The sequence below is a fragment of the Phoxinus phoxinus genome (genome assembly GCF_949152265.1).
Source record: "Phoxinus phoxinus genome assembly, chromosome: 10".
Lineage (NCBI taxonomy): Eukaryota > Metazoa > Chordata > Actinopteri > Cypriniformes > Leuciscidae > Phoxinus > Phoxinus phoxinus.
In genome coordinates, this window is record NC_136885.1 from 32477465 (window position 1) to 32500048 (window position 22584).

Sequence of the window (22584 nt, forward strand, 5' to 3'; positions counted from 1 at the left end):
TTTTATAAATTAATTAAAAAAAACACATTATCAATCACATTCGTTGTCCCCCTGTAGTCAATCATTTCCCGTGAAAAAAATCTTCATGCCTTAAATTAGCTTGAATGTAACTCTGCACCCTTGCTTCATGTAGTACATGCGGATTCATGAATATGCTAATTAGCCCCGCCTCCACTCACTCGGCCAACTTACTGAGGTAAACGCTGCACAATCCAATCGTATCGCTCTCTACAACGTCGGACACATGACAGTAATTAATATGATTAGCCTTTTGCTTGACTATGTTATCAAACAGATAATAATGTGTTGCTAATGTTACACAAACCCTGTTCCCATTCGCCATCTCTGCCTGCCTTCTAACAATCATCAGAAACGATTTGAACAACTCAGAACGTCAGTGGTAAAAAGGCATTAGCCTAGTTTATCATAACATCGTAATATACACCATATACCCGATATATTGCTAAATCTGCACGATTTCAAACGATTTCGTTTTTTGTCTTTTTGTCTTTTTTTCACTGCAGTTTTTAAGCAGAAAATACTCAGGTGTTGACTTATGAATTTGCACATGGTTTGTCTTAAAGCATATTATTAAAAACATCACATGACATATAAACAACATTAAAAGCTTGATTTTCACCACAGGGGGACTTTAATCTTTAACAATTCTGAACAGGTTGGGATAGAGGTGGGTGATATGAACAAAATCATGATATGATTCTTATGATCTTATTTCATGATATGAGTAGTAATTTTAATCTTTTTTAATGTAATGTAATATCACAATGATTTTATCTTTTATAAATGGCCTTATGAACAAGATGTGAGGAATGTTCTGGTATAAACCGTAATGCTAATGATCACAGATACTGAAGCAGAGATAGCCTACTAAAGAGCTGTTCAAATCTAAGGCTGTGTTTGAAATCGTTCCCTATATCCTCATTCACTGTTCCCTACATTAGTCCACTAATATAGTCCACTAATATAGTCCACTTGAAGGAGTGAATGAAAACGAGTGAAGTTCAGACACTGAGTTCGCCAGAAGGAGTTCTGCCACTTTTGCTGTTTAATAATCGCTTAAAACTTAGCAAACTGGCAGCTCCAGTAGTGATGAAAAGATGTATCTTGAACTCTGTCGTGAAAACTAGCATGTATATCCCTTAATTAAACACAATGTAATCAATTAAAAAGGATTTTATACCTGTGTGATATTACGTTGTAGCCACACTGAACCAGCGGTTTTGGAAAATTAATATATGGGTGATTCAGCTTCAGCGCCATCTTCTGGAGACATGCGTGATCCTCACAGTGCATTATGGGTATTCTCTAGATGTTGAGTGTACATTGGTTGTACACTCGTTATTGCGGTGCATTATGGGATTGAATGAGTGCACTCAATAACGTCCACTATGGTTCGGACACCACTACAAATCGCTGTTCCCTTCAAATAGTGCACTATTTAAGTGTGTATGGAGCGGTTTCAGACACAGCTTAAACTCAATCCTCCAGTTCTGATGTTCCTCAAGGTGACCTTCATAAAACACTGAGCATCCAGTGAAGCCTTGCAGACAGTAAACCTCAATAAAACACCATCAACTTTTAAACTTTTAAAGCACTCTGTTAGTCTCTATCAACACTACATTTAATCGGTTAAGGTAAAAGAGGCTGTTATTCTGGGATGAAGCTATATTTGCATTTTGAAAGTCATAATGGCTTGAGGTTGGATAGGGTAAAAAAAAAAGACAAAAAACAATAGATATCACCATACATTTCCATTTGATTGATTGCAGTAAGAATTGCAAACATTTTCACCAGGTTTTTAGGATTTAAAAAATATATATATATATATATATAAATCAGGCAAATTATACAGTAAGAAACACCTTCAGAATACAGATAGGAATAAAACTAAAGTTTGGTGTTTAATTTGGTGTTTGGTGTTTTCGATTTATCAGAAATAACTTAAATGTGTATTTTCAAAAGACATGTTGTGAAGCAAAATAGCTCAAAAATGAGCAGTGTGTTTTTCCTTTAGTTTCTTTCGTAATATCAGCTATAAATGTTGAAGAGGTGTAGTTCAGTGTTGTAGCAGCAGAGGACAGTGTTTACTGCTCTTCTACACTATGACCAGCTGAGACGGCAGTGTATATCAGATAATACGAGACCTGATCACAGGGCTTTCTGCTATGCAAATATGCCATTCCATTCTTCTTGAATACTCACTCTTAATGAAGTGTTAGCGGTTGCTTGTGTGATTTGGGATGTTTAAATGCAGGTCATGGAGCTGCTGGGTTTTATTTTATATAAGGGGAATTGATTGTGTGTGTGTGTGTGTGTGTGTGTGTGTGTGTGTGTGTGTGTGTGTGTGTGTGTGTGTGTGTGTGTGTGTGTGTGTGTGTGTGTGTGTGTGTGTGTGTGTGTGTGTGTGTGTGTGTGTGTGTGTGTGTGTGTGTGTGTGTGTGTGTGTGTGCGCGCGCGCGTGTGTGTGTGTGTGTGTGTGTGTGTGTGTGTGTGTGTGTGTGTGTGTGTGTGTGTGTGTGTGTGTGTGTGTGTGCGTGTGCGTGCGTGTGTGTGTGTGTGTGAGTGATATCTCATACCTGAATGCCCGAGCGGACGGTGTGTATTGATCCAGTCCGCAGGAGGCCAAACTAATGAATCGACATCTAGAACAAAGAGTATAGAGGATGTTTACTGTGTGCAGTACACACATTTTCTGTATAATGGAATACCTTTAGAGGTTATTATTATTTTGTTACTTGAAATAAAATAAACTTTACCTTAAAAAAAATTTGATTTCAGTTACGATAGTTCACGACAACATTTGAATAAGAAAAAAAACTATATAAAAACGCACAACAAAATTTCTAAAATTAAAATGGAAAATATAAAAATAAAAACAATTTTACAATATTAATAGAATATCCAGCATAATGAATGAATATCATCTGTGCAGAATATAATTTCTTTCTTGATTTATTTGATCACACTGACCAAAGTTGTTTAAAAGTTTGGGGTCACTAACAGTTTTATTTTTTAATAAATCAATATTTGTATTCCACAAGCGCACATTATATTGATCAAAAGTGCCAGTTAAGACAACATCGAAATGTTAATAAATAAAAGTTAAAATGTTTTATAAAAATAAAGAGTTTTAAAATATATTCACATAGGAAACAGTCATTTTAAATTGTAATAATATTTCACAATATTACTGATTTAACTGTATTTTTTTATTAAATAAATGCCGTTTTGGAGTTATTCATCTGTTTGTTTCTCATCTGCAGATCGCTTCACTGTCTACAGTCCCAAGAAACTCAGACAAGCCTGGAATAAGTAAGTGACCACAACTATTTGTTATTATGTGTTTTTGTATAGCTTTTTATAACACCCATTGATCTTATGTGTGAATGGCAAAGTGTGTTTTAGATGCTGTAACGTCACTGTTTGATACCCCTTTTCCACCAGCAAGAACCAGGTGCTGGTTCAGAGCTAGAGCTAGAGCCGGTTCGGAGTTGGTTCTACTGACGGGTCTTCTAAGAACCGGTTTGCCTTTCCACAGGCTCGAGAGCCACAACAGAGCCAGATCTTACGTCACTGTGTATACATCTCATGTTGCCCAGCAACGCTAGCGCGGCAGCGCCACGCAAAAACACACCAGGCTTGTTCGAGATGGTTCGGCTTCTCGCAGACCGATCGCCGCATGACATCAAAGCACTGCGAAAGCGATCCAAAAGCACAAGGAGTCGTATGTTCTCCACACACTCCCGGAGCTCTGATCGGTCCGCGCCGCTCCGATGCATCTCGAACAAGTCTTACATCAACAAACGCGAATCAAACGCGTTCGTGCAGCTCGCCGTAACTTGCATAGACGGAGATTACAATCGAGCAGCTATTAGCTCGATTAGCAGCTATTTCAAAAATGGCGGTCACAAGTTTCTTTTCGTCTTGTTGGTCACGGTAACCCCGCCCCCAGCCCCTGACGCAAGCGGTTCTTACTTCTAGCCCAGCAATGTTTTGGTGCTACTTAAGAACCACTTTTACTGGTTCGGAGCTGGTGCTTTGGTGGTCTAAAAACAAAGAACCGATTTGAAACTAGGCTCTGGCTCCGAACCAGCACCAGCTCTGCCTTGGTGGAAAAGGGGTATCATAGGGTTCTTCACCATTTTCTGTTGCAAATCACTCGAAATCTTCTGAATATCTCAATTATTTCTCCTGCACGGCACTGACCATAAATGGAGACTTGTGCTCAAATCATCTACACTTCTCAGATGTTTCTCCTGAGTTTCAGCAAACATCTTGACAATGTCCAAAACTGCTCAGTCAAATCTAAATTAAAATCTCAATATGACATTTCTCATTAAATTCATTTCACATCACATTTTTTATAGCTTTATACTCATACTTTTAGGAGAAACATCTGAGATGAGGTTGATCCTTAAATGAAAACTATGAAAGAACAACATCTGAGCAGTAACACTTTGCTGAGCAGTCAGGTTCACTTAAACAGTCCTTCAGTGTGACACTTTTTTAAAACTACAAATATCCGGTAACGCTACAGTAAAGTTACATTTGTTAACATTAGTAAACAACAAAATGAACTAACAATGTTACTTCTAAAGCATTTATTGATCTTAGTTAATGTTAAATTCAACATTCTCTAATACATTATTTATAGTAAACGATCTGTTAATATTATTTAATGGACCTGAGCTGATTAACTGTATTTTATTAACTGATGTTAACAAAAATGAATAAATACTTTAAGAAATGGAATGCTTATTGTTAGTTAAAGGAACACGCCGACTTTTTGGTACTTTAGCTTATTCCCCGTATCCCCCAGAGTTAGATAAGTCCACACACACCCTTCTCATCTCCGTGCGTGCCATAACTCTGTCTGACGCACCCACCGCTAGCCTAGCCTAGCTTAGCACAAAGACTGGAGGTAATATTGCCGTTATTTTGTCACTTATTGGGAGCAGTATGCTAGCTGGAGCCGTTTACCTCCAGTCTTTGTGCTAGGCTAGGCTAGCGGTGGGTGCGTCAGACAGAGTTACGGCACGCACGGAGATGAGAAGGGTGTGTATGGACTTATCTAACTCTGGGGGATACGGGGAATAAGCTAAAGTCCCAAAAAGTCGGCGTGTTCCTTTAATGCATTAACTAATAAACTTATAGTAAATTGTTACCATTTCCCCCCAAATTAAAAAGCGTACTGACCCAAACTTTTGAACAGTAATGTAAAGTGCATCAGGAACAAGGAAACAGTCAAAACCATTTAAACAAATGACATTTCAGCTGAAACTTTAATATTATTAAAGTTAAAATTAAAAATAAATGTAAAACTATAATGACCTTGGTCTTTTCCTAATAATCAGAGGAAGTTTTGTGAAGTTTCTGATCTCATTCGATTAACCCACATCTGAACTAGCAGAAGCAGCATGAGAAACAGAAGCCTATAGATTTTACCGTCTAATCACACAGACACTCGTACACAAGCTTGTTTCACACACACACATTTTTAAGTGCTGAAAGTGCCGCTGGTGGACAGAAACTCTGAGAAAACTTAATGTTTCTTTAATGTGTTAATGCTGCAGAGGCCTAATTATACACACACATTTGTAGCTTTTTACATTTGGTTTTTCATTGGCAGTAGTGTGTGTGATAGTTCAGGAGTTCAGTCACCACGCGCGCGCACACACACACACACACACACACACACACATTCAGCCTCAGGCCCGAAAACACACTACGCAACATGAGAATGCTTGTAAACAAACCATCAGTCATTTATCTTTAGCATAATTAGACAAAATGAAAGCTCGGTAGAGTGACAGCATTTCTTTCATCAGAACAAATTATATCTATACAAGCATGTTTACAGTCAGTCATGCTACATTTAGTCATTTGCTAACTAACTAACTAACTAACTAACTAACTAACTCGCTCTTCCAAGACAGTCGTCGAGCTGAAAGTGAATCTTTTGAGGTTTTATTTGGGGCACAATCTAGATATCCATGATTGAAACTGTACAATATATTCTGATTATTAGTTTTTTTCGTAGTTTTGTCTGTGAAATAATCCAGGTTTATGGGAAAAAAAATCAGATTTTACACTACTGCTGAAAAGTGTAAAAATTTATTTTAAAAAATACTGTAAAAACAGTAATATTTTGAAATATTATTACAATTTAGAATAACTGTTTTCTATTTGAATATATTTTAAAATGTAATTTATTCCTGAGATCAAAGCTGTATTTTCAGCATCATTACTCCAGTCTTCAGTGTCACATGATCCTTCAGAAATCATTCTAATATGCTGATTTGCTCAAGAAATATTTTGGATTATTATCAATGTTTAAAACAGTTGATAATAAGTATCGTATTCATACTAGTTTGAAAACATCATATTTTTGTGGAAATGGTGAGATTTTATTTCTAGGGTTTTTTGATGAATAAAACGATGATCAAAGTTATTTGAAATATAATTTATTTGTAATTTAATAACTGTCTTTACTGTCACTTTTGATAAATTTAATGGATCCATGATGAAGTATTAATTTCTTTCAAAAAATTTACCCCAATCTTTTGATTTTTTTTTTAGTGCAAGCTAAATTACTTTTTTTTTTTATCCATACTGGTCTATTGTTGTCATATGTGCTATTTCAGATAAACCGCCCCTAAGCAACACACACACCAAGCAAACTGTGATTGGTCACTTCACATGTCAATCACACAGTCTGTAAGAAGGCGGTTATACCAGACTATAAACTGGACTAGAAAGATTGTCAGATAAATAAGGCCGTGACGTCAGACCATCTTTCTTATATTGTGATATAAATCATGCATGTAAGTTTTGCCATCCTACAATCATTACCAGTATCTTGGTTTAATTTACAGACCACAGCACATCTGTACACTCATCTAAAGATCTGCTGTGTGTTCATGTGTGTGTCTGTTCTGCAGTGCAGAATGCGTGTGTGTGTGTGTGTGTGTGTGTGTGTGTGTGTGTGTGTGTGTGTGTGTGTGTGTGTGTGTGTGTGTGTGTGTGTGTGTGTGTGTGTGTCGGTCTTTGTCTTTGCAGTTTAGAGGACGTTTGAGGGTGAAAACTCACTTTGCATTTTCCACTCCAAAAAAGTCAACAAACATTTTTCCAGCCGCACGTCAGCGGGAGTGAAGCTGACAGAGAGATGCGAGCAGTGAGCGTGTGTGTGTGTGGTGATCTTGGCACTGTATCATCTGTATGTTTAAATATGTGTGTGTGTGTTGGCAGGCTGGGTTATGTAGATCATGCTGAAGAGCTGGCTTCCAGATTTCTCCAGTGCTTCCCAAAGAACCGTGTCTCGGCCCAGGCGGCGCTCCACCACGAGTACTTCGTCCATCTGCCCCCGAGACTCTGGGAACTGTCTGACAGTGAGTCCCCCGCATCACATCACTGCAGTACTGACTGCACACTGACACACTGCTGGACCGTACTACTCACACTCATTCTGCAGTATGCATGCACTCCATAAATGTACCCACTACATGTGTCAAAAGTACATAATGCCGTACAAAAGTGTGTAGTACATAATCAGAGCACAATGCACACAATAATAATAATACTTTTTATAGTAGTTTATAATACTCTATCCTTTTATTCATATACATATCATTTTTTTAATTTGTTTCGATCCATTTTTAATATCTATCTGACTATCTATCTATAGGTGATACTCGAAAAATTGTAATATCGTGCAAAAGTTCATTTATTTCAGTAATTCATCTTAAAATGTGAAACTAATATATTACATAAACTTGCAAAGTGAGAGATTTCAAGCCTTTATTTGTTATAATTTTGATGATTATGGCTTACAGCTTATGAAAACCCCAAATTCAAAATTAGAATATTGTGAAAAGTTTTTCATAAGCTGTAAGCCATAATCATCAAAATTATAACTAATAAAGGCTTGAAATATCTCATTTTGCATGTAATGAGTCTATATAATATATTAGTTTCACCTTTTAAGTTGAGTTACTGAATTGCACGATATCTCATTTTTCGAGTTTCACATCTATCTATCTATCTATCTATCTATCTATCTATCTATCTATCTATCTATCTATCTATCTATCTATCTATATATCTGTCTGTCTGTCTGTCTGTCTGTCTGTCTGTCTGTCTGTGTGTCTGTCTGTCTGTCTCTATCTGTCTGTCTATCTATCTATCTATCTATCTATCTATCTATCTATCTATCTATCTATCTATCTATCTATCTATCTATCTATCTATCTATCTGTCTGTCTGTCTGTCTGTCTGTCTGTCTGTCTGTCTGTCTGTCTGTCTGTCTGTCTGTCTGTCTGTCTATCTATCTATCTATCTATCTATCTATCTATCTATCTATCTATCTATCTATCTACATATCTATCTATCTATCTGTCTGTCTGTCTGTCGTTCTCTCTGTCGTTCTCTCTGTCTGTCTGTGTATCTATCACCATTTCAGTCATATCCGTCTCTTAATGATTCTATGGCCGTCTAATCAAACTTTATTTAAGTCTTTATTTCTCCTTTTCATTATTTACGACTACATATGTCACACTTTCACACATGTTATATATCAGATCTAGTGTACAGTGAAGTTTGCAGCTGTGGTTTTCATTATTATGCCTGTTTAAAGCCCAGTAGCCTGTGCACAGTGTATACTGCGCAGTCGGCAGTTTGTTAGTCATAATCTTCTATTTTATCTTCTCTGATGATGTGTTTACTGGCGTGAGGGCGGGGCAACCTGTCAATCACATGAGATCCACCAATAGCAAACACATGTACAGAATCAAACCTCGCCCTACATTTGTTTCTGTTCAAGAAGGATAGGGATAGGCAACTTCCATTTCATGCCGACTTTAATAAAGCGTTCGTGTTCAACACTTGCTGAAGCATCGAGCTGCTGCTGATGACTCGGGTCATTCTGGCTGGTTTGGGGTTTTAAAAGACCTCAAGGCCTTTTGTCATGTCTAAACGTGACGCGTATCCATAATCCACACGTGAGACCGCCACAGCCGCTGATCTTCTTTCAGGCCTCGGCTAGTAGACAGACAAAACTGCAGCACAGGCACATTTAGTCCTACATATGTTATGCGCGACAGAAAACAGGCGTTTGCGGAAGACAAGCGCCGGGCAAGTCATTTGAATACGAGAATGAGGTTTTTAATTTGACAGATTAGGAGTCGGAGCTGAATTAATCCTGTTATCAGCTCACAGCAGGTTGTGTTCGGGAGGAAGGCGGGACTCAGTCGTGGAGGCGGATCTTTGACGCACAGAGCGCAGCGCCGCTTTTCAAGCAGAAGAATGAAGGGAAAATTAATTCTGTTGTTTCATATACGCTTGCGGTTCAATCACAAAAGAGAACGGTTGCTGTTTGGGGGAAGCTGGACGAGTAATTAACATTTCAGCTCCGGCTTTGATTGATACGGAAAATGCAGCAGGATTTATGGCGTAAAATGAAATGTCTCATATTTATCTTGACTAGTGCTGCTTGTTATAGCAAATTCGTACTGTTGCGCATATATTTATTTATAGTATATATAGTATGTATGTTAGTTACACACATACTGTACATACCTGTATATACACAAACAAATGTTGATTGCATACTGGTTTTAATCAATAGTATACAATACGTGTGTGTGTGTGTGTGTGTGTGTGTGTGTGTGTGTGTGTGTGTGTGTGTGTGTGTGTGTGTGTGTGTGTGTGTGTGTGTGTGTGTGTGTGTGTGTACTTTGACACACTACATCTCTGGGTCTTTCTGAAGTGACGAACACATCTGTGATGTTTTGAGCTTATCACAATGAAACGGTTACAGTGGGAGCATGACGGATAACACTCGAGTTTTGGTGTCAGATGTTCAATAATGGTTGTTTTTATCAGGGTTTAAAGCAGCTTTACAGGGTCACTGGCTTCTTGAATGCAGTAACTAAATAGCGTTTGACTCTGGTGTGTGTGAATCTGAGATAGTGACATTTGGTTCCTCAGGAATATAATGCAGTAGAAACGGCTTTATGAATTAATTATGAAATACTGTATATATTATATATTCTTGTTTATCTATGAATAGATATTGGTCAGTGCCTCATGCAGTTTGTTCCTGGTTTACTGTAGTGTTTATTCTTCTCAACACAACTGTCATAAAATTCCCCATATATAGTTCACACCACTTCATGGGATATTTAATTAAATCTTTTTTTTTTCTTCTTGTTTTAAATCAATGTTTATAATGTGGTTATATCAATGCTGGTTGGATTGGTTCATGAATTAACTGTTTTTCAATAATTATTTTAAATACCTATAGAAAAAGGAATGAGTTTGATTCATCATTTCTTTCTGGATCTATTTTGAATTTCTCAGTTATTGATTTCCTTATTTTCAACAATATTTTTCTTATCATCATCATCATCATCACAATACTATTGTTTTCCCCTCCCTTTCTGTACTTGTACATGATGATGTTATATTTTACATTGTCTTTTGTCAAAGAGGTTTTCATAGATGTCACATAAAGACTCACAGACTGAATCTGTCGTTGTTTTTCAGTGTCTTCTATCTTCACCGTTCCGACCGTTAAGTTACAGCCTGAATCTGGCGACAGCATCCAGGTGTGCAGTAAGACCAACAGTCACGGCAAAGGGACGTCGAACAGCAAACACTGACCTGGACGAGCGCCCGCCGGGACACAAACAGGTACGACACTCCATGCTCCAGACGCTCTTATGGTTCGACGCTCTCTGGTGATGTTTGAAACGGCACTAGCATGTTGTTTATTGCATATTGTAAAGTATTCAGTGCACACAATTGATTAAAAACAGCATGCAATCAACATTTGAACTGATGTTTGCAACATAGTAGTTATGTGAAATTTTTTAGTTTGTTTGTCAGTTCAACCAAATTATGATACAAGAATCAATGTTTTCATTGTCAAAAGCAAATGGGTTATTTTATATATATTTTTAAATTTCAATTTTAAAATTAGAAGCAAAAAATGTAATTCAAATGTTTGTTAGAGTGAGTACAATGATAGATATAGTGTTGAAAATAAATACGAAAAGTACTATGTAATGTTTTGAGAGAGAAACTTGTGTTTCCATTTATTTTATTGAATTTTGAGAATATGTAAGTGTGAAAAAGTGTTGAATTTCAGTGTATACAGTATGTGTGTATCTCCATTGCTATGATTAAACATTGCATTAGCCCATATCTGCCACTGCCCTCTTTAGATAACAGCATTAGTCATTGATAAACCAATGCACTAGTCTGTCGTCCCACACATGCATCAGCGTCTGATTCACTCTTGCAGGGCAGCGAAGGTCATTTTCATTATGTCCAGAATGGCTGTATTTGCATTTAATTTGCGGTGTGTACGAGAGCATGTCATGTGGCTGGCTAAAGCTCATAATGGCTGTAATGCAGTGACGGAGGGAAGGAGGCCCCGCTCACAGGGATTAGCAGTCAAATTACAGGCAGGTGCTCTGGGAGATTTACGCCGGAGCCCCGGGAAGCTGCGGACCTCTGCAACCCGTCTGCATTAGAGAATAACACCCAATAATGACAGAGGAGGAGACAACGAGACTCATCAGAGTCATTTCAGGGGCTCCACGTGCGGCAGATGGACCAAATGTGTGCAGAGTCCTGCGTGTGTGTGTGTTGATGGGGAAAACCAGGGCTGCGTGATATTGGAAAAAACTGACATTGCGATATTTGTTTTTCTGCGATATGTATTGCGATATCGCCACCTTGGAATTATAAGGTTCTATCTGCATTCTGACTGGTTTTGAGATATTGAGCTTTAAAGTTTTTGGATTCCATTCGACTGTGTAGAAATAACCTTTTAATTTTCGAAATAAAAAGTTCCAAAATGTACACAACTTAAAAAACAACATCACATAATGTAAATAAGTTGTCACAGAATAAGAATATGTGAATAACTCAATTTTGACAAAAATGTCAGATAGAACCTTATAATTCCAAGGGGACGATATGACAGAATACAGGAAGTTGCACCAGATGACTTGAATAACTCGAATAAGGTGTTATTTTGAATAAGTTAGAAAAGTAAGCTAAAAAAGTATGTATGTAGTATGAATATAACTCGGTTGTACTACATTTGCCATGTTGTCATTATCATGTGACCAGTTACGTCACTTCACTGCCATTCACTGGTCCTCTCCTATGGCCTCATGGGATAGTAAAGTGTCCATCGTATGCACACATCGGGAGTAGTAGGTCATCCGGGTGCTTTTTGTCTACTCTTTTATATTAGACATACTTCTTTTGTCACATACTGTTTTTTTCGCCTACTATATAGTAGGGAAGTATGTGATTTTGGACGCAGCCATGCATTCTAGAAGGATTGGGGTGATTTTGTTGTGCAGTGCATCTGCATAGAAAATAATTTTGAAAAGAGCCAAAAAATAATAATTTTTACTTTAAAGACTTTAAGTGCTAAATCCATTTAGGGCTGAATGAGTTTTAGAAGAAGAAGAAGAAAAACTTTTGTGTGTTCATACTTGAGTTTAGTCTTTACAAGACCAGTGAGTTTATGGTGATTATTTACTTTACTGTAAAATTACAATACTAATATTTACATCTTTATTTGTTCCATCAAGATTTTATTTAGACTTGTTGTCAGAAGGTCTCAGAAGGGCTTGAATTACAGTAAACTAGACCTTGAAGCACTGTATCATGAACTGCACGTGTAAATGACACGCATATATTTATTTAATTACAGCACCCTGCACAATTTGTCAATCGCACTACTGATATAATTTTTATTTTATATATATATATAAATGCAACCCTAGGGAAAATAGTAGTCTGTAAAGCATTCCACTGGGTACATATTAAATAATTACAATATATTTGCAATGTCTCTAATGCAATTATTATTACTCATAAATCTTCCTAAAGCGTGTGTTGTTAGACTAGTTTCACGATCCTTCCTAGCTACAAAAATCTGTAGTTTTCTTCCGGGAACGAACACGTCACAATATCCCTCATTTAAATAATTCCCGCCTAAGGGCATATGCCAAATAAAGGGTAGGCCTGGTTGAGTTCAGTTAGTAGTGTGAAAGGGATGTGACATTCCCCATGCGTTCAAAGTGCCTGACCAATCACAACACACTGGTCCAGCCGACCAATCAGAGCACATTGTGCTTGAAGGAGAGGCTTCATAGAGACAGGAACTAAACAGAGCGTTACTAGGCGCATTTCCATTACAGATTTGCGCAAAACTTTTGCGATTTATTCTAAATTTCGATAAAAAACTATTGCAAAATGATGGCGTTTCCATTAACCGATATAACGCCTTTTTTTTTTCTCTCGCGATCGGTCAGGATGGTAGGTTGATATGGTTTATATATATCCCAGTCACTGAGACGTAGACGTGTTATCCAAGCAATAATGGCAAGCAAAGATCCCTGTGAGCGGCTCACATGAGGTGTTTCTGGGTGTTTCTCCTTTATTTCTGCTTCAAGCTCGTGATTGTGGCATTTCTTTGAGGTTAAGAATCCAGTATTCCTGTAATTCTTATGTCTTTTATCAATTTAATAAAGAACTCTGTCTCGTCTTCTGTCCAAAATGCACCGCACCATCTACATCAGGTGACTGTAAATGTGCAAAAACTGTTTCCATTTGTGAAAAAGCACCTCATGTGAGCGTAAAAACTTTTTTAAGATAAATGGGCGTTTTTGCGAAATTGACGTGTTTCCATTAAGCGTATTTTCAATTGCGCAATTTGAAGGGTAATGTTAACACGGCTACTGACAGACTGGGAAGAGACGAGCTGCAACAATGGAGAATATGTGAAAAATAATGTGTGCTTTTTTTAACCTATTCTAGTAGACCCCAAAAACAAGACTTTGAAAGGGGGTATAATAGGTCCCCTAACATTTCATCTCTGCAGCGATCCTCTCTTTGACATGTTCATGAAGTGCAGATATGAAAGTGAAGTGTTTTGCTTGTCAGCATGCAGAAGTTGTGGTGTGTTTTTAGCACGCGTGTGTGTTTGTGATGGAGAACGCGGCTCAGAAGGGAAGTCACCCCACTGCGAGAGCCGTGTCCTTCCCTCCACCGCACCATTCATATTGAAATCACACGCTTTGTGCTCGGCCTTCTCAACCTGACAGGCTCCGTGGAGCTCAGAGACGCTCCTCTAATCCACACACATCTGATTTCGAAGCGTTCACGCTCCATGAGACGTCACATGCAAAGATTTCCTGCATGTTTAGGGAGATTTCAAAGACTGAATGTTTTCATACTCGTCTCTCACATTAGAGGCCCTGAGAGGGTTTTGATACTAAAGTCACTCTTAAAAATGAATTACATGCAGAAAACGGAAGCATGTATGATTTATTTTAAAGTTCAAATTTCAATTGAACAATTTTTTTGGGGAAAATATGTGTGTTAGGAGTAGAATAATGGATATAGTTTAAAATAAAGACTAATAATATTTTGAGGACCGTCTACAATCTTTATGCTTAATTTTCTTAATGCATAATTATTTAAAATATATATATATTTTGGGGGAAAAGTCTTTTCTAATGTCTGAATGTCATTAAGCAAGTGAGATCCTTTTTTTGTTTTCAATTTCCAAGCAAAAAATTGGATGAAAAGATGTCTGAATGTCATATTACATACAAAATATCAAAGCATGTGGGACTTATGTTAAAAAAAATTATGAAAATATGTTTGTTATGAGTGAAACCATAGACAAAATATTTTTAGCTTTATTTTTATGACCATTTATCATTTTTTTATGTACATTTTTTTTTATGCAAAATATCATTTTCATGTTGAAAACTAATTTTTAAAGAGAAATGTTTTATATATTTGTCCCCCCAAAATTTCAAGCTAAATGTTGAATTAAAAGACGTTTGTTAGGAGTAAAAAAAAAAAATATTTTATGAAAATCTAAGATTTTTTAGGCTTGGTTTTTATACAAAATATAATTTCTTATATTTTTGACATTATAGATGTAGTTTAAAATGAAGACCAACGGTATTTAGAACCTAGTTTTAGGACCATTAATTGTTTCTTTTTGCAAAATATATATATATATATATTTTCTTTTGATTATGGGATGCAGTACGTTCTGCGTGTGATTTTGACAGACCTCAATCCATTTTTACATGATATTTTTTGGGCCACTGTATGTTTCTGTGACAAGAAAAGTCCACCAAGACCTGGGCAAGTTCTCCAGTTTTGTATTATTCATCAGAAGTGTTGTTGCAGGAACCTTTTCAGAGGAAATCCCCAGCAGGCAGCCTTTGTGCCGCTGATGGAAGCTTTGAGAGCTGCTATTGAGCCCATCGCAGACTAAATGACACGCCTCTCTCACACACTACGCCACAATATCTGTCAGAGACCAGAAAAGAGGCCGAGGGCTTCACAGAGCCAACGAGAAGAGGGTCACTGGGATGAAATTGGGGTCAGAAAAGATAGAAAAAGGTTGGATGATCTATAGGTCTGTCTTTCTTTAGGGACAGAAAAGCCCTTGCTGATGGTAAAATGCCTAATTTAGTGAAAGATGTGATGTGCTAGACGTGTTGGGCTTCTCCATTGAATGCCACAGAGGTGCATGCATTCATAAAGATGACATCAAATAGCTGAAGTTTCTGGATAGTTCTGGAAGTCGCGCTGCTGATGCAAGAAGCCACCTATCAGCTGCAATGGCTTTGCATGACATTAGCATAAATTAAGGGCCCAAGGTGATTGATATGGATTCTGTTGTGTGGAGTGTCTGTTTTGGACAGACTGTCTTTGTTACTGGATGCTTTTACATTATTCATGTCATGTCATGAGCGCTATGACAGAGTGTGTATGCGTGTAAACCGCTCTAAAGTCTTTAATGCTGCAGCAGATCTGTCTGTTTTTGTGGACAGGGCTAACCCTTTCAATTATTTACATGTATTTTGATTTGTAAAGTATTATACAAAATGTTGATATTTATAAATATATATTTTTTATATATTTTATTTAAATTAGTGCTGTCAAATTGATTACGGTAATCACTCATAATATATACTGTATATATATATATATATATATATATATATATATATATATATATATATATATATATATATATATACACACAGGTGAAACTCGAAAAATATTAATGTCGTGCAAAAGTTAATTTATTATAATATAATATAATATATTAGTTTCACCTTTTAAGTTTAATTACTGAAATAAATTAACTTTTGCACCATATAAATTTTTTTTTTAGTTTCACCTGTGTGTGTGTGTATATATATCATATATAGGCTATATATCAAAAATTATATAGTATAATATTTTAAATACATTTTTATATATTGAAAAATAAAAAAGAGTTTTATGTTTATTATTATATTTCTTTATTTTATATTTATATGTATAAATAAAATATATGCTATTGTAATGTATAGTTAATATATTTAAAATATAATATAGTATAATTATATTGTTTGTATATATATTGTAAATTTTATGTATAAAAAAATTATATATATTATAAAATGTAAAATATAATTGTATTATATTCTCATTGAGCAGAGTTGAACTCCGAGTTGCTAGACGTGACAGTGAAGTTCACTTCTGATATGATTCGATCACTGTGAGTGTGAACAGGGTTGACTAGAGCACTGTGTGTTTGTTAGCGCAGTCTGAAGGGTTGGCGGGCGTCTCGTTCAGTCCAGGTTGGCACTGGTTTGACTGGGTCAGTTGGCGCGTGTCGCAGGCCTAGAGCGATTCACTGACTCTTTGAAGATAAGAGCCACAGACAGACTGTCCGGTGTGTACAGCAGCCAGCTGTTTATCTGCACTCACACACACACACATTCAACACACTCTATACTGGCACAGTGAACACCTCAAAGTGTGTGTGTACAGATACACACATTCTCTAAACGTGTGGCCTCATGTCGCTGTACACATCAGACAGCGACAGCTCCGTTCTGATTGGTTTTCGGTGGAAAACCAGTGTTGTGTATGTGGTGGATGATCACTGATCACTGGATCTGACTGGTTTGAGAAACCTACGTGAAATCTTCTGGTACCTTACTCTATAAACTCAACTTTATTTCATATGTAAGATTCAGGCATCCTGTAATGTGATGTGATTGTATGTATTATTAGTAAAAATTGAATATTCAGTTGGATTAGATTTGATCTATTTGGGTTTGATTGGATTATGTAAATGATCTGTTATATTATGTAGCCTTTGCTTTCATCAGCAAAATGAAAAGTCGACACAGAAGTGAAGAATAAAAAAAAATGGCTTGTATATGCAGTATGTTTTAGTTTCCAGTGTCTTTAATGTTCCTGCACGGTGGTCTGGACTCTTGCTTGTTTTATCAGGGACTGTGACGACCTCAGTGTGCTGGAAACACTTCGCTAACAGAGCGGCCATTTATGGAAAAACATGAATGATTTATCATGAGAAAGCACCTTCAACTGGATTTGGAAATGTATAATTACTGTTTTATGCTGCACACACTGATACACACATTCTGTGACCCAACATGCCACCAAAAACTATTAATAATGAAACTTTTTCTGTTTGCTTTTCAACAGCATTCAATGTAGGACTGAGTGGTCAAATCAAATATTCACAATAATAATAAATAGGGACGGGTTTTTTGTTCATTTTTGTTTTTGCATAATAAATAAATAAGAAAGACACTAATATTTTATTACATATTAAATATATGCGTAATAAAACGCATAGTAATGACTGGAGTAATGACTGCTGAAAATTCAGCTTTGCCATCATAGGAAAACATTTTTTTTTTAAATATAGAAAATATGTATTATATACTGTATTATTACAATAAAATAAATGTATTAATACCTATAATTTAACCTGTATACATACTTAACTTAAAATTAACTTATACTTTTATATTATTTAATATTTAATGTATTATAATTAATTGTATATATTTTAAATTTCTAAATATTCTATATATAATGTTTTGTAGCAATATTACACAGCCCTTGCCCCCCCCCCCCCCCTCTCTCTCTCTCTCTCTCTCTCTCTGTCCATATGCTTCTCCTCCTGCGGCCGATGAGCATCTCGCTGAGGTTTACTCGTGATTGAGAAGTGTGTGTGTGTGTGTGTGTGTGTGTGTGTGTGTGTGAGTGATTGGCAGTTGAGGGGATTCGATCGGATGAGCCATTCTCGGTTTCTGAGGGAAAGCCAGTTAGCTCGAGCCAGTGGAGGAAATGAAAAAAATCAGAAGAGGAAGAAAAGCAGGAGACTTTCGTGTGTGTGTGTGTGTGTGTGTGTGTGTGTGTGTGTGTGTGTGTGTGTGTGTGTGGAAAGAGGGTGTTTCCCCACAAGCAGGTGTTTCCCTCAGAGACCCAAGTACTAGTAGAGTATACACACACACACACACACACACACATTGAAAGAGCAGAGGAGGTGCGCTGCTTGATTTCATGTGTAATGTGTTGATCACTCGAGGGACTAATGACATGCGTGGAGGAGGGACAGAGGTCGAGCTCTGAATCACTCATTAGCATAATCTCCTCTCACTCCTCCTCTCGTCTCAGTCACATCGAGACACTTATTTACTCCAGGTTTGTGTGCAGAAGAACAGCTTGCAGGTTGCATGAGGCAAAAAAACAAACTTTAAATGATTTTATTTAAGCTAGATGCCATAACAGTTCTCATTCAGTTTCTTTTTTTTTTTTGCAGTATTGTGCTGCATAGCCCCGCCCACCGTGACTTCTCATTGGTCTGAATCTAGCTCCGCATAATTCCATTCTACACATCATATATTCTGATTGGCTGTGGTTGTCTGACAGTTATACAGTTCTATTGGTCTGGACAGAAACATTCATGTGTACAAGGTATCCTGACAAGCAAGTTAGTTCAAGTTAATGGTAAACATGTTTATAGCAGCCACTGTACCGGTTTACCACGCTTGTGCAACATTCAGAATTTAATTGAGAATGACTTTAAATTCCAATTCTATTCCTGAATTTGAGTTGAGATAGCAGACAGGATGCAAAATTACAAATTGGAATGTAAGGAACTAGGATTAAAATTATTTTAAATTCATAAAATTTTAACTAGATAAGCAAAAGTTTGAGAAAAATCAAAAAATCCTTGAAGTTTGAAGGTTGACAGGCTTTACTGATGCTTGCCCAGGCAGATGGCAAAATCTCTGAGCCGCAACCAAACTGGAGCAACTTTAAAAAGAGTTGTGTGATTTATTCCCTCGTTTTATTTATGCAACTGCAAACGAGCGTCCCAAAAAAATCACTCTCCTCTGTTAGGTTGGATGGATGGAGCTTCTCTTCTCTAATTACAGCTCTGAATTGCTGCATGTAAAGTCTGCAGGGGAAACCGTTGCAAACGTTCTGATCAGGCGCTAAATGTCACCACATCTTGGCGGTCGCATCTCAATTATAATAACACATCACGTTTACAGATGAAAGTGTTTGTGCCGCTGCGGAGCATGAAGTGGCAGGCGAGTACGGGTGCGTGCGACATGAAAACGAAGACCCACACGCTCACACTCTCTCTCGCTCCCGACATATGGGCTCCTCTAATGAGCTTCTAGAAGACGCTGCTCCTCCACGTCTTCTGTGAAGAGCGCCAGCCGCCCGGTCAGGTTCCTGCTCGCCTCACACACACCTCACTGGGCCTCTACACGCTCCAGCTGGAGTTTGGTCATTAAAAAGTTTGAGCATGTGTACCGCAGAAAGAAGACGGTCTGTTGACACTCTTTTCAGATCTCAACAAGTCGGCGCTCTAGAAAAGTTTTTTGTCTAGTGATTCATTTCTGATATTGAGGTGAAGATGCTTCTATTTTTCTGTAATCTTCTGAAATGGGGACAAATTGACCCGGACGGACGGACGGACGGATGGATGGATGGATGGATGGATGGATGGATAGACGGATGGATGGATGGATGGATGGATGGATGGATGGATGGACGGATGGACGGATGGATGGATGGATGGATGGATGGATGGATGGATGGATGGATGGATGGATGGATGGATGGATGGATAGACGGATGGACGGACGGACGAATGGACGGATGGATGGATGGATGGATGGATGGATGGATGGATGGGTAGAAGATAGACAGATAAATACGTTGATTGACAGACACAAATGTAGGTAGGTTGACAGACAGAGAGGTTGGTAGATAGATTGATATAGTCATACAGATACATACATAGATATATGGACAGACAGACAGACAGGTAGGTAGGTAGGTAGGTAGACAGACCGACAGGTTGGTAGATAGACTGATAAGTAGTCAAACTGATAGATATATAGACAGACAGACAGACAGACAGGTATGTTGGTAGATAGACTGATATGTAGTCATACAGATAAATACACAGACAGAGACAGACAGACAGACAGAGACAGGTATGTAGGTATATAGACAGACAGGTAATCAGACAGATAAATACATAGATAGACAGGTTGGTTGGTAGATAGACAGAGAGGTAGAAAGCTACAGTAGGTAGTCAGACAGATACATGCATAGATTGACAGACATACTGGAATCTAGGTAGACAGACAGACAGGTTGGTAGATAGACAGAGAGATAGATGGAAAGAAAAGTAGTCATACAGATAAATACATAGATAGACAGACAGACACGTGTAGGTTGCTACTGTAGGCAGGCAGACAGGTTGGTAGATAGACAGACCGACTGATAGTTACGTAGATAGATAGACAGACAGACAGACAGGTAGGTAGGTAGATAAGTAGACAGACAGGTTGGTAGATAGACAGATAGGTAGGTAGATAGGTAGACAGACAGGTTGGTAGATAGACATACAGACAGACTGGGGTGCATTTCCCGAAAGCATCGTTAGCCAACTATGATCGCAAGTTCCGTCGTTATCAGCAGTTCAACGATTTGGTGTTTCCCGAAACCATCGTTCCAATGAACGTTCGCAAACAGCATCGCAAACTTGTGTGGTTGGAACGACAGCCCTCGAGCTGTGGTTAGAAGCATAGTTTCTAGTTTACATGAGATGTAGACTGAATAAATCCTTACCTTTAGCTAAATAAGCAAGCTGACATTCAGTACAACCCGTATTATTTATTTAGAATACATACAAATGTAATTTACGTCTTTTATTTTTCCAAGAGATTTAAAGCACCGTTTTTGAAGACTGCGCATGTGCGAACGTGCTCAACTACGTAAGAACGAGCCAAATATTGAGTCTGGTAATAAAGCAAAATAACTGAGAAAATTTTTAAATGGTCTTCAGATGCCATGTCTGTAACTTGACAAAATCTAGCGTTAATTCGATCTCAAACAGATTAATTAAAATAAGTTATTAGTCCACCACGCGCGAGACGTCATAAACCAACGTGGTTGAACGATACTTTGCGACATACGGTTTCGGGAAACAGTCGTGACTAGCTAGTTGATTTCTCCAACGATGCATCGTACTATGGTAGTTAAGCAGCGAGCTATATAGTTGTACGGGAAACGCACCCCAGATAGGTAGGTAGGTAGATAGATAGACAGGTTGGTAGATAGACAGGTAGGTAGGTAGGTAGATAGACAGACAGACAGACAGACAGACAGGTAGGTAGAAAGATATGTAGGTAGATAGGTAGACAGACAAGTTGGTAGACAGACAGACCGTCTGATAGTTAGGTAGACAGACAGACAGGTAGTCAGACTGACTGATAGTTAGGTAGATAGACCGATAGGTAGTGTGTGTTGTCAGATGTGACATGTTTTAGGTGGTATGTTACCGCAGTGTGTTTGTCAGGCAGTCAGGTGGAGAGAGAGACAGGTGGAGGGTAATTATCCAGGCTTACAGACAGCGCTCTCAGATCGTCGTGTCAAACAGCTTCACACACACACACACACACTCACACGCACACGCACACCTGCCTCTACAAACTTTCCCAAACCCAAACAAAACAACCACACACTGTAGAAGTTTGATGATGTTGCGCTGGTTTTATTCGTGTCTACACACAACACGTCTGCGTTACTCACCACGTCTCTATTTTAAAAGTGGCGCTCCAGGACGATAACATCACGACATCCAGAGAATGACAGATAATAGGTGATTATCTGCATAAATATTGTCTGCTGATGGAAACAGACATTTCTGCGCGCGTGTGTTTGCATACACCTACTGAACCGTACTTTGGGGACAAATTTGCACGCAGAAGTGAGCTAAACCTGACAAAAAAACGGGTCGTCCTCATTTTTAAAACAGTATATAAAATAAATAAAATAAAGTTTTGTTTTTTAATTGCAGAAAGTTTTCTTTCTGTCAGAGATTGAACTAGCAGCCTTCAGGTTTCCACCGCTGGGACTGTGTGTTCTGTGTGTTTCATGAATGCCATATTGCATTAAGCATGTGTGTTTCTCTGCAGCGCGCTGGGTTTTAGTGGCACGGTGGGATTGGCTTCACTCACGCTGAGGGACTTTCTTTATCAGGATCACGCAGGACAGGAAGGTAACGCAGAATGAGAAAATGATTTCTGACACTGAGACTCTTAGCCCTTCCAAACAGTCTGGCCCACTTACACACACACGGCCTGAGTGAGTGTGTGAATGCAGACTGTG

The 22584-nt window shown here is 37.9% G+C and overlaps 1 protein-coding gene across 8 annotated transcripts in view; it reads left to right on the forward strand.

The window, feature by feature from the left end:
• Positions 1 to 22584, forward strand: part of cdk14 (cyclin dependent kinase 14) — a 180191-nt gene that overhangs the window by 123107 nt on the left and 34500 nt on the right. For 6 of the 8 annotated variants that reach the window (XM_079625391.1, XM_079625397.1, XM_079625395.1 and 3 more), the window contains 3 exons: positions 3285 to 3333; positions 7270 to 7409; positions 10564 to 10710. In XM_079625391.1, the coding sequence (XP_079481517.1) occupies positions 3285 to 3333; positions 7270 to 7409; positions 10564 to 10679 (305 nt within the window). In that variant the 3' untranslated portion in view covers positions 10680 to 10710. Of the gene's footprint in view, positions 1 to 3284; positions 3334 to 7269; positions 7410 to 10563; positions 11221 to 22391; positions 22451 to 22584 lie in introns of those variants that run through there. The other 2 variants (XM_079625390.1, XM_079625392.1) reach the window with 2 other exon arrangements.